Genomic DNA, 13,542 nt, shown 5'->3' with positions numbered 1-13,542 from the left:
TACACACATTTTAAACATTAGTTTAACAACAGGTAAGATTCCATCACATTTCAAAATGGCTTTAATCACTCCCATACACAAATCTGGTGACTCCTATAACCCTGACAATTTTGAGGCCAATTTCAATTCTTTCCCCGTGCCAGTGAAATCCAAGCGAAAATCGTGGCAAAACACTCCTGACATTTTCTAAATGAACATGCCCTCTTCTGTCAAACGTGGGTTTGTTTATTCTTAATACCACGGTGGCAGCAGCATCCGCATCTGTTTCGATAAACCCAGTTTGGTCGGGGGGTTTGAAATTTCGCGTCCGGGACACAGAATCTGTCTCACCGCGCACTCCAAGTTTCCTTGTAAAAGCAAAATGTATTAACACTTCAGTTCCGTTCCTGGTGTCTATTGCTCCTCGACCTTATATTGTGACCAGAATAATATCCGACGGAGTCTTCCATTTCCGAGCGACCTTCGCCACTTGATGGACGTACATCAGTATGCAGCAAGGTATACAACTGTCAGCAGTAGCAGAACACGCGTGCCAACAAGGACGCTCAATTGATTTTGATGTTGAAGTTCTGTGCACAACTAGCTACTACTGGCCAAGACTAATTAGAGTATCTATCGAAATTTAAAGAAATAAAAATGATATTAACCGTTCGGATAGCTAACGCCTTAGTGCTGCGTGGAAGCGAATCATCAAATAATACATTGTTTAAACGCATGCCTATGAAGGGCAGCATACTTCAACAGGGATTACCGTTAGTACGGCTATTTGAATACACACAATAGACAGGAAGGACAAGATCAAAGGGCTCGCTTAATGCACAATGTACGTTGACTCAGTAATTCCCTCCCCCCCCCAATTTGCGCAAGACCGCAGAAGCGTGGTCACCACATATACCCTCTATATAAGGAACGAAACAGTTAGACTTCTACACAAATCTGGCTGTCGCCAGATGAAGCTAGTTGTAATTACTGGCGAAACGTCGTACTCAGATTGTAAATGTTGTGGCTTGGCTCTCCAACACACAACCGGTGTGATGTACTAGTTGCGAATTGGCCACGTTCTCTTTACGTGGAAACCCTTACTAGTTGGCTGTGTCGGGTGGTGGCGGGTTGTGCGGGATGTGGAGGTCATTTGGTCACGCCACGCTGGTCAGCGCGGGTTGAAAGCGGACACCATAGACGTGGGAGCATAGAAATAAAGTAGGATGGGTATTGTTTCATTGCAGCCTGCTTCCCACCATGTAGCCCTATTTGAGTACTGCATATATATAGTTGAATATTGATTTTACACTGCGTTTCAGCAATACCCCAACTTCCTGACGTGCTTGTTTTGCAATTCACTCCTACAGGTGGCCTTGCCCAATGTCGCTTCATTATTGCTATCGAAACACACACAGAAAGCAACACACACACACACACATTTAATCTTATTTATCCAATTATGCACATTCTAGGAACACATCTTCCCAGAGTGGTGGAACTTCTTCGGAGTCAGGATTTACCGACAAAAAACGGTTGGTCTGGGGGAAGAAACTTTCAAAGTTATGATTATGATTCACGCACAACGTTGAACGAAGCTCTGGGCCTCCTCGCGCGCGTGGAAACGCTCTCACAAGGCCCTCTTGGCAGGTGATAAGCCTCGGCGTCTGTAATTTGCAGGGCCACGTTGCTCGCTGCCAAACGCAGACATTTCAACGAAAGAACAAATGCAAGGAAATCTTGATTGCTCTCCAGAAGACGTTCAAGGGGTCTGGTGGTGTTCGCGGTCCAAAAGTCTGTACCAAGGAGCTTGGCTTTTAAAATTTGTGCGTGTATGATGTGTTATTAAAGGCACACACTTGATACCACAAGAACATGTTTGTGGTGACATGATCTCGTAGCTGAAATGTGTTTTTTTAAGTTATATATTTTTATGATTATCAAACGCGATGTTAAGTACCGGTAAAGAATGTAGCGTAGCAAGCGTTGGACGGTGGTAACGTATCATCTCCAACACTCGATCTTAAGCAATAGCGTTTGCTTGTTTCAGGAGCTACACTTGGCACCGCCACAAGGATCCGGAATGTCCACCACTGACCCATTGGGATCAAAGACAGCTCATAAATATTACAGTCGAGTCCTCTATTTCTCAATTGAATCTCTGTACAGGTACGCACAGTGACATTGCTGGGATAATAAAAACGATAGCAGAGCAAGCGACGCTATAGCAGATAGCACACTGTGCTACGTTTCAGGTGGCCCGAGTTCGATTCCCGGCTACGGCTAACATCTCTCAAATGATCATGCCTCTCAATCCACATCCACCCGCGAATTTAGCCATGTTTGTTTGTTGTAGTACAGAGTTAGACTGATGGCCTTAATCTAAGTTGTCTTGTGGTTGTTATTGGTTGTTTGACTTGAATCCCATTGGGATTTTTGCACTCAGCGTTGGTGTACGGTGTTTTTTTCTGCAATATTTTGCTGTCTTTTCTTGGATTTTCTGTTTGCACTCAGTCACATATTCACTTTAAGATGTTTTTTTGTTCATGTTTTTTGTTTGTTGCGGTTGCACCCGATTCAATAGCCGAATGGCTCACAGGGCTATACCTAATAAATGAACTTGAACTTGCGTGGTTAAAAATGGTCAAATAACCCCCACGGCTAAGGTTGCCACCTATTCGGGTTTGACGGTGGAACGTGTTTGGGTGACAAGAACTGTCCCGAGATTTGGTACGGGTATTGTGTGGAACCTCAATACAGTCGACAACAGTTTTGATAGACCTGTGTTAATTGATTAATGTTCCGATTTGGTCTGTATAGAAGGTGGTAATTCTACCCACCACCGACGTCATGGGGGGAGCTTCGCACAAGAGCGGATGGACATAGGAGCCGTACAGTATTTAAATACAGCACACTATTTGGTGATACTGCGTTGGCAGTGGTGCATAATAACAATCTATGACTACCTCGCCAGATATACAGGAGATTGTGGGTTCGATCCCGACCCTGACGCCTGCTGTATATTTGGAGTTTGCGATGTCTCTCCCCACGGTCGCGTGGAATCGGAGTATTATAATTTTTCAATGCACCTTTAAGATCAGCACACTAAATCACGAGGTGGCCTCGATCAACACATGTCGGTGACGATACTCCGACTGATGCTCCTGCTGTTGTGGAGTGACTCATGCAGCCAGCTATGGCTGCAGAGTTTGGTAGTACATGTTGTTAACGTCGTTTATTGTGAAAATTCGGTCGTAGTTTCTATGATCACTGTTTCATTGCTTTTATGGCTTTATTTTGGTGATTTACGAAAAGTTTTTTGGTTGGGCCATGTTTGTTTGTTGTAATACAGAGTTAGACTGATGGTCTTAATCTAAGTTGTCTTGTGGTTGTTGTTGTTGTTTGACTTGCATCCCACTGGGATTTTTGCACACAGCGTTGGTGTACGGTGCTTTTTCTGCAATATTTTGCTGTCTTTTCTTGAATTTTCTGTTTGCACATAGTCACTTTAAGATGTTTTCTTGTTCATGTTTTTGTTTTCTGTTTGTTGCGGTTGCACCCGATTCAAGAGCCGAATGGCTCACAGGGTTTTCCCAAATAAATGAACTTGAACTTGAACACGTGTCGGGCCACGTGCGTCACAGGAGCCGTGACCTCGAGCCGGCTCGGCGGTGACCCGGAAGGTAAACCCGCGGTTGCCAGGCAACGCGAGGACGCGGCGGGAGCGCGTCACGCAGGTTAGCGCGCGCACGTGTGGATTTCCCCGTCGCGAGGAATTTAATTCTTATTTGTACTTCGTGTTAATTTTTATTACTAAATTCGTTCAGGTGTCAAGCAAACGACCAGAGTGATAATAATACTGCCGGTGCAATAAGCGCGGTGGATCTGGTGCGATGATGTCTTCATAAGGGGAAACAGTATATGGGTCTTTCGGTAAAGTAACGTAGATAAGTTAAAATAAACTATCAAATAACCCATCTACGTGACTTTACCGAAAGACACGAAGAATATGAATTCCTGCAGTCACGAAAGCTTTTAAGTCACGATTTAAGGGGGCAACCTGTTTTTGTTGTTGTTGTTAATTATAGTGGTGGATTATCGTACCCGAGTTTACTGATGCGGCTGCATTACGGCGAGAGAGGCTACTATCGTGGCTACCTGGAACCCCCCCCCTCCCCTCCAAGCACTGAGGTAGCGCGGGTTGACGTTGTGATTGACAAACTTAAAAAACTCGATTCTTTAAAACCATTTATTGTGTGTTTAGTTGTTCTAACACGGTTGGCTACGTACGGTGCGAAAGAAGTTCAACATACTGGACACATTTAGATTTAAAGCTTTCGTGACTGCAGGGATTCATATTCTTGGCTCTTTCGGTAAAGTCACGTAGAAGGGACATAATAAAAATAAAACAATAAAATTATCACGACGTTTCGATTGCAACACAAGCTTCCGTCTTCAGGTGGTACCGTCACAGCCACGACAGCTGTATCAAGTAAATGAGAGATTTCAGGAGTTACCACTGCGTTTATATAATGGTTGGAGAAGGTGGTGGGACAAGGGCCGCATACTTATTCTGCAGTCTATTCTTAGTCTCAAGCCTCACCTTACCATATTAATAATAAGTATGCGGCCCTTGCCCCACAACCTTCTCCAACCATTATATAAACGCAGTGGTAACTCCCGAAATCTCTCATTTACTTGATGCAGCTGTCGTGGCTGTGACGGTACCACCTGAAGACGGAAGCTTGTGTTGCCTCCGAAACGTCGTGATTTTTATTTTTTTATTTTATTTTACTTTTTAATGTTTTTACCTACGTGACTTTACCGAAAAAACCTAATAATATAGATTACCATACCCTGGCTCGCCAGGAGAAGGCGGTACAGTGAGTGGTCTAATCGCCATCTGTTTCCGTCTGTACAGGGGATCGAGCATTGCCCCCTCGCTTGGGCGCTGGTTTTCTCTGGGTGCTCCAGTTTCCTCTCGCGTGTATAATAATAATGATAACTGTCGTCATGAATTGGCTGAAAACATGTTAACATAAAAAAGCCCAATGTAGCAGCAGGATCCTCCTGAAAATTGGTAATTCGACTCGGTGTGGCTTTTATGGATAAGTAAGTACATTATTACGATTAAATTATATTTTATTTGTTTTATTTTTGTCATTTTGATGACCCGGGACACTCTTGTACATAAGCATCTATCCTGGTCTCTGGAGTTCTCACCTGGATAAACAATAAACTGTATACTTGAATTTCGATTTAAAGCTTTCGTGACTGCATGGATTCATCTTCTTGGTTCTTTCGGTAAAGTCACGTAGAAGGGAAGTAATAAAATAATAAAAATAAAATAAAATAATTCTCACGACGTTTCGGCCACAACGCAAGCAGCCTTCCTCAGGTGAAGACCAGGTCTGTCGGGGAGGCAGCGTCTCCATTCAGCGTCTCCATTCAGACGCTGTCTCTCTGACAGACCTGGTCTTCACCTGAGGACGGCTGCTTGCGTTGTGGCCGAAACGTCATGAGAATGATTTTATTATGTTTTATTTTTATTATTTTATTACTTCCCTTCTACGTGACTTTACCAAAAGAACCAAGAAGAAGATGTATACTTGAATCTTGGGTCTACTGCTGTTTGAAGGCCTTCCCACGCTGGGTCAGTGAATGGGGTTTGTTTGGCCATACTTCACCACGCTGGTCAGCGCGAGTTGGTAAAGGGGTTGGGTCTGTAAGGACCGGTTCAGATTTCATTCGCCATTCATGTTAGCCGTGATGCCATTTTTGTAGGCGTTTCCCATTGTGTGCCCCATGTACCCCAAGTCTGGCTGCCAATTATTAAGTGTATTTCACCATTTGAGAACCCATTGACATATCACGTCTCTGGCAAGGGTTGATCTGGGTCAGATCTACAAAGCGTTTCCAATACACGCAACTTTCAAGTATGCAAATTGTATGAAAACATACAGAAATCCATCCAAAAACACGTGCATGTTTAGTTATTTTAAAGAAGCTTTACTGACTGTTGTGTAATGGTTAGCACACCAGGACTTCAATCCAGTCTGATTAGTCCTCCCGGCACTGCAGTTGAAACAATATGGGCATGTTTCTTATATGTCCCTGCCTGGGTCTACCCGGCAGTATAAATGGATACACCACATTTGATCGACAGGTCGGATGTAGTGGGGTAAAGTATGGGAACTCCTGTCTCTTCCAAGATGTCTGTCTTACATGGAAGAGCAGGCCAAATATCCTCTAAGAGGGGTTGCCTAGAGATCCCTCTAGTGAAAGTCTTCCACCAGCGGAGACATGAGCAAGTAATTGCAGGACTGCACCTTTACCTATCATTTGAAGAACCTGGACAAATAGCATTCCAATTTCGACTTTAAAGATGACTTTATATGTTATCTATGTGGAGTATGTTGAACTTATTTTGCAACGTAAGTCGCCAACCATACAAATAGGACGTGCACATTTACGAACTATTCATATTTAACAATTGGAAGTAAAATGCATAGGGGAAGACGGAAACCTAGGTGGATAGAGTACTCAAAAGATCTCAGCTAAAAAAGAGTATTGCATATGACTTATGGAGTAGTTTTGGCTAAATGAAGACAACCACAGTGAACAATTTGTCGCCCTATCGTTACGAGTGAGCTGCTGGAAGGGACGGATGGTCAAAAAAACCGAAAGTGACTTCCTGCTCAATAAACATTGAGGCAGTGCTCATAGTAAGCCTGAACATTTGTTATTGCACACTTTTACAAGTTCAGTCCATCCTGTTGCAGCCCTGAGCCAGTGATGGAAATCCCACATTCCCATGGCGAGAGGCGAGTATCTCCATAGGACAACCGCTCTTTACTTCTTCACCAACATGGGACTAATCTGGTATCGAGCCCTGGAGGAATGATGAGCTGAGCCAACACCCGTCCAGGATTAGAACTCGCAAATCTTCCGATTTCGATCCACTCGCGCCCACCGCTGAGCCACCAGACTGGGTGATGATGATTACCTTTGTCATATTTGTCCATGTCTCACTTGCAATATAGGCATTGCGCTCAACGGGGTCTCAGTAACAACTTAAGTTGAAAATACAGTAATTTTCAGAAACTGTACGTCCTCTGACAGAGGCATACAATGACACACTCATGATGCCATAGGGTTCATCTCTTAACATCATCCCATTTAACACGCAGAATGGGGGTTGCATAGCGATAACATCAGCTTGGCGAAGGTGAAAAATATAGGATTACAGATGAATGGATTTCAAAAGAAAACTATTTTCTCACATTGCTGATAAAAAGCACAACAATGATAAAAAGCACAACAATAAGAGAACGGGACATGTGGAGTACATTACAGCATATGGCGTGTTGTGTATAATCTAATGCCACATTTAATGTAACATTTTAGTATATGCAAACACTTAATGCCCTACAATTTAATAAAAATGTATATGCACTGAATTGCGAAGGACGTTAGTTGTTGTGCAACGCTTGAAGAATCCTTCATGCGTCATCGTGGAAATTTACTTTTTTGAAAGCGTCATGTAAATTGCACAACGTTGCACCATCAGTTTTAATAAAATTCAGTTTCTTTATTGAGTATTCCTGTAACAAATAATATCTGAATAGGTTATGCCGATGTGGGTTTTTTTTTAAACTGAAAATCTATTGTAAATCTATTGGTTTTTGTGGTACTTGTAGTTTAAGTGCCGATAAAAAAAACATTGTGAGGCCTTGGTGTCTCATTTATGGGAAAAAAAGCAATGCCATGTGGGTAAGTAACTTGCGTACATCCAACCAAATGTTACAAAACCACTAATGACATGGAAACATAGTCTTTAAACCCCCAAGTATTAACGATAGATTTGTGAGTCTACGTTAACGTTAAAGACATTGTTTTCACGGCAATACAAGTACGTGGCCTTGGGCAGGACATGCTTCTAGAAAGGACGATGATACATGGTCGAGGTGAACGCATGGACTGGTAGCCAATGGGAGGAAGACACAAGATGGAGTAATGAAATCATCTTGTGTGCTGATGTTTGGTGGATCGTTCAATCGTGGATCCTTGAGAGATGACGGTAGCTTTGAGGAGGCCTTCATCTAGAAGTGGATTAATCGTGGCTAGGCCGGCCGGACGATGATAACAAATCCGACATGTGTGCCCTGAATGATTGTACGTATATGTAGAGCAACTTTCTGCTGGTGCTGTGTCACTCGATGTCTTCGCAAGCTGGGGTCGATGGGCGGCGAGGGGAGTGCAGCTTCCCCGAGCCGTTGCCTGGGCCCCCGGCTACGGCCGAGGAATTTCTTCGACCCCAAAACCTGGTGCGGTGACGGCGTGAGCCCTTGCCTTCTGCTTTTTTGTGCTTTTTCTTCTTTTTCTTCTCCTCCTCCCCAAAAAAATATCAAATTACAGAGCGCGGCCTGATGGGATGCTCTGTAATTTTGTGGGGTAAGTGATACTTTGTCAAAGGACTAATTACTGAACAATAAAAACATCAAAGAAATGGTTATTTTGCGCCTACTAGGAAAAAATGTAGGAGTGTTTGTTTTTAAACTAGTGATAAGAAAATTACAGACTCCTCTTTTTTATCTATAGTACACACTAATACAGCAATCGCTCTGCTCATATTACATTACAGTCTTGTGTTACACATTGTACAGGTTAGGCATGCGATTCAACTTGTGAACTGCGGAGCCAGTGTTACAAATATATTAATACTGCAGTGTTTCTGTGAACTCAACACTTTGAAGTAACTCACAAAGAAATCCGTTGAGGTTTAGTATACCGCATTACAACCTCGAATTATCAAAGCTAACCCACTGAAGTTAATCCAACAGGCTTGCTGATTCCAATAATATCAAATGACTGGTCAGATATATATTTTTCAGTTTGTGATGTTGTGGGACTATTTTGTCACTATCATCCACAGGAAAAAAAACATGTTTTTTTGTCATGTAGTGCTATGGTATCAGTGGTTGTATATCCTAGCAGGTATAATGTGGCACTGAAATATTTTACACACACGGTCCAGAAGTTTTAACTTGCAATAAGTACACGTTGCAGTTCGACCTAGCTTGAATATGATGTCATTTTCAGGAGTAGGCCATTGCGGTTTTATGTCAGCACAAATTCCAAACCTGGAAGTAATTTGCAACTAAATGACAAAAAAAACAAAAAAATATTCCTCTTAATGCACGGATACATAATTGTCCTTTGCCAACGCTATTTGTCCAAAGGAGTCTTTTTTTACTTCATTAATAAAGCACAATAAAACACAACGTGATATTACATGGCATTTTATTGGCAGAATTAAAATTGCAATTCACAGGTACAACTCATAGCCCCCAAAAAATGCACTAATATAACCCATTTTGAAATGCTGCAAACTACTCCCGGCAGGAGAACTGGCCTCGTGCGGTCACGTGGGACGCGGCTCTTCGGCTGGACAGTCCGTTTGGCATGGAGGAGGACAGCGCGGACGAGAACCTTCGTGCCGCTGCACCCTTGGACACGGTCCCCCTGGAGCGGCTCGAGGAGAGGGCGAGTCGCCTGGCCTGCGAGCTGCGCCTCTTAGCCGACAAGGTCCTGCTGCGTTCGACGGACGACCAGCAGCAGCAGCGGCAGCGGTGGCCCAAAACCCAGGACGCCGCGGCGGCGTATGGAGTTGGCAGTAAGGCTCAAAGCTGTGTTGATTCGGACGGCTGTTACAGCCGCAGAAGCAAGCATCGCCAAAATTTATTGTATGAAATGCTCAGTTGTAGATGAGCCAAACTCGAATATTGTTATTGGTTTGCAGAGTCGGTACAATATCCACTGTGGTCGTCCTTGATCCGCATTAATTTATTTTTCATGCATACCTGCCTCATATATGCAGTTTATTGCTTTTGACATAACCTTCCAGTATTTCATTCTTGCATGCTTTTGTATTGTCGGGATTTTTAAAAGATATGGTATGAAACGCATAACTTGTACCAATGTTATTACACCTTCTGTCATTTTTCCACAGCTTTTATTACACAGACGGATGAATGTGGTGATGTTTGGTCTCACAGGGACAACGAACTTACTCAAATACAGGTGTGCTGTTATTATTACAAGTTTCAGTTCTTTAAATAGGATGGATGTGTTATTATTTGCATGCTTACACGTGCAGCATTTAAAGAGTCTCTCTAAATGGCCTTTGACAACTATATTATTGCACCGTATCTAATGTCTTCTCAGGACTGCAGCTTTCCTGAATATCTAGGTCCTGATGCGGTGGCTGACCTGCCACAGAGTCTGGATCCTGGACACTTGTTGGAGAATTGTTTTGATGCACAAGCATTTCAGGTCCATACCTACACCAGCGCAACAACGATGATACTAAGAGTAAAGCAAACATACAATTATTGCATGCATTTGCAAGTGTATACTAGGTGAGTTTAGTATATATATTTTGAGACTGGGTGGTATGTTGTGTTACGTGGTATAATAAATGTAGGTGCACTAATAAATATTCCAAGTGTTGCATATATTTGTGTTATCTGCAATGTTTAATTCGCACATCTTTTTATTTATATTTTTAATGCACAGCACTTAAATCTCCCCTTATTTTCTATCAATTGTAAGGAATAAGTCAGTACATATACATACCACACGTATGGCCCTGCGATACAGTAGACAAGTTTCCCTGTCGCACCAAAATAAGATACGCTTCTGAAGCCAGTGGAGCTATGCACTTTTCAATCATCAAGATTGAAAACTAATTTCTTTAGAACTGATTTTTGCGTTTAGTTTGTTGTCCTTCCCCTGCATCTCCGATTAGCACGATGGGTTACATACGGTGCGAAAGAAGTTCAATACACGTACATATTCACTTCATCCTGTGTAATTGAGGTTGCAGTGTTTTAATAATGTGAATAATACAGCAACGTATCAAGTTCATTATTTGTCCTTTTCTCTTCGGTCTCAGCCCCATCGGCATTGGAAACAACTGTTCACGTCGGGGTCTTCGCACGCCATCGTCCGGGACACCTTTTGGTGGATTTTTCTCAGCCGTTACAAGGGTGGTGTGAGTGCAAAATAAATCTGGCAGCGCAGCGCAGCACAACTTCACCATTTTTTCACCGATGTCATCGTGCTGAGGATTTTTGCGTGCACGATTTACAAGAGCTGCTAAATGTTTCCCACTAAAGTAAATCAACTCTGTTCTTTGTAGGCGCTCCGTGGTATCCTTTCCTCTTGGGAGCAGATACAAATGTGTTGAATGCGATGAGCAACAAAGTCTATTGTCGTCCGTCATCTTCGTTGGAGCATTCTTCGTACGGTGTTGTAATCATTGTCAGGCAGAAACACAATCCTCTCGGTGTTGCGGTGGTGCATAAATTGCATACAGAGATGCAGGGTAATCTTCCCCAGGACATCTTGTGTAAATTGGGATGCCAATAAAGACGCGCGAGCTTATGGCACGCACATGTCCACGTATTTATTGCATCTGAGTGATGATCTCAATGAACCCTTATGTACAGACAATGAGCCGTGTTCTCAGAGCAAGCCAGTTTAAATAAATTCGTTTCAAATGCCACCAAGCAAACCGAGAGAAGAGTAAAACATACAAAGTTTCGTGTGTTTCCCCCGCGATGCTTTTAACATCGCCATGCTTCATGTTGTCGTGTGAAGTTGCATAAACTCGCTCACTCGTGCTTGTGTATTAGCGGAGATGAGCTCACCTTTTAAGTATGGATGCTTTCGTCCGCGTCCCCCCCTTCCAGTGCAACCAAACCCTACTTAAGAGTTATTAAATGCAAATATTTCTCTCAACATTTAGACCGACAAAATAATCGTCTAATTGCCTGCTCTCCCCTTTGATCTTCTCTCGTTGCAGGCCAATCAAGAGCTCGAGAACCATTTGTATGACAGAGTAGCGAAGAGCTTTGTATCCCTACTGCTAAGTACTCCGCACAACATGAATAATAAGGATAAGTTCTTGCAGGTGATGTCGCACGCCCTGACACAGTGGCTCCATGTACAGTGTTGCAATTACTAGGGAGAGAAAAAAAAAATGTCTCGCAATTTTGTAAACCACATTAGAACGGGCCAGTTCCTGTGATGTTTATTGCCGATTTACCGAATAATACAGAAGCAGAAATTCGCTTTAAAGATGCACAACTTTTGAACGCGCATGAAGCGGCCATGATTGTGTACTTTTACAAATATATAATTTTCGTACGTTCATGTTCTTCTTTAACCGGGTGTAGTGTTTCCCCAATAGCAATATACTTTTATTTAAACAAAAATTTGACGTGACCCCTGGAGTAGATCTTGACACCCCATGGCACGGGCATGAACTGCCGAATAATGCGATTGTTTTCACTCAGGCGTATGTGGAGTGGCTGGCTCAGGTGCTTTATGGCGCATTTGTCAAGGCATTTCCTGCCTCCCGCCTCCAGTTTGGGGATGACTTTAAAGCTGAGCTTGCCAACCTCACCTCACTCTGGATATGCGGTGAGTTACCGCCCAATTTCAAACACTGTAAAAGAGTGTGTGTGTGCGGCACGTGTGTGCGACACGTGCGTGCACGTGTGTAGCACGTGCGTACACGTGCAGCCCGTTTTGTCAATGCACTGCCGAGCGGGTCCTGGGTGTTATTTGACCATTCTTTGCTGTGCCCGTCGGTGCGTATGACTGATCCAGATGCAGAGCAGCAACAATATCTGTATGCAAGTTAAACTTCTTTTTTGCACTGTACGTAGCAAACTGTGCTAATCGGAGGTGCGGGACAATTCCATAGCAGGAACACAGAAGTAGAGTACAACAATGACATTGCTGCCACCACATTCTACTGCGAACCATTGTAGCCCCACAGCCTATGGCAACCTGTTGTACATGGTGGTCACCCATCCAAGTACTATTCAGGCTCAGGCCTGCTTAGCTTCCCATATTTATATACAGTATATGTAAAATGGGGAATAAGAATAGAATGAGCTACTTAAAAATGTCACCTTGACATTTTTAGGATGTTTTTTAATACTTGTCAGTGCATGCTACTTATACAATGGCAATAAGTTGTGTTTGCTACTGCATTGAAGGTTAAACAAATACTTGCAAGTACTTCCAAAATACACCATTTTTGTGCTGAAAAGTGCACAAATAATCATGGGGATATACATACTGGCAATCAGAGGGAGAGAAAGAGGAACACATGGATTAGAGAACATACGCAAGGAGTAATTTTAACCGTTCAATAACATTTAAGTGGGTTTGGGCATGACACATCGCTAGACGGGATGATGGCTGATGGATAAGACCGATGGTGGAGTGGTAGCCAAAGGTGGGAAACGTGCCCTCAAGCATGACCTCCGCAGAGATGGAGTGATGGGATCATCTCAGACGCGGGAGTGAGATGGATTTTGACATCGCAGGACCACGAGGGATGGTGACGACTTGAGGCTTTCTTTCAGCATTGGGTAGCTCATGGTGGTTTATGGTGAGAAATAATATTATTCATACTGCACCATGGTTAAATTTAATGTAAAATGACTTTTGAATTATTTACCGATACAGCATTTACCATGAAAA

General features: G+C 43.0%; 1 protein-coding gene across 1 annotated transcript in view; it reads left to right on the top strand.

Moving 5' to 3' along the window:
- The first annotated feature begins 8,172 nt into the window (after window positions 1-8,172).
- The window catches only part of FAM227B (family with sequence similarity 227 member B), a 42,231-nt gene continuing 36,861 nt past the window's right edge, over window positions 8,173-13,542 (top strand). The window contains exons 1-7 of the mRNA XM_078880355.1: window positions 8,173-8,306; window positions 9,385-9,655; window positions 9,992-10,062; window positions 10,207-10,314; window positions 10,937-11,035; window positions 11,849-11,956; window positions 12,342-12,468. Of these exons, the coding sequence (XP_078736481.1) occupies window positions 8,199-8,306; window positions 9,385-9,655; window positions 9,992-10,062; window positions 10,207-10,314; window positions 10,937-11,035; window positions 11,849-11,956; window positions 12,342-12,468 (892 nt within the window). The 5' untranslated portion in view covers window positions 8,173-8,198. The remainder of the gene's footprint in view (window positions 8,307-9,384; window positions 9,656-9,991; window positions 10,063-10,206; window positions 10,315-10,936; window positions 11,036-11,848; window positions 11,957-12,341; window positions 12,469-13,542) is intronic.

This window comes from Lampetra fluviatilis, chromosome 3 (assembly GCF_964198595.1).
Source record: "Lampetra fluviatilis chromosome 3, kcLamFluv1.1, whole genome shotgun sequence".
Classification (NCBI taxonomy): Eukaryota; Metazoa; Chordata; class Hyperoartia; order Petromyzontiformes; family Petromyzontidae; genus Lampetra; species Lampetra fluviatilis.
Note: the sequence above shows the minus strand (reverse complement) of the source record. Positions and strands in the feature narration are given on the sequence as shown.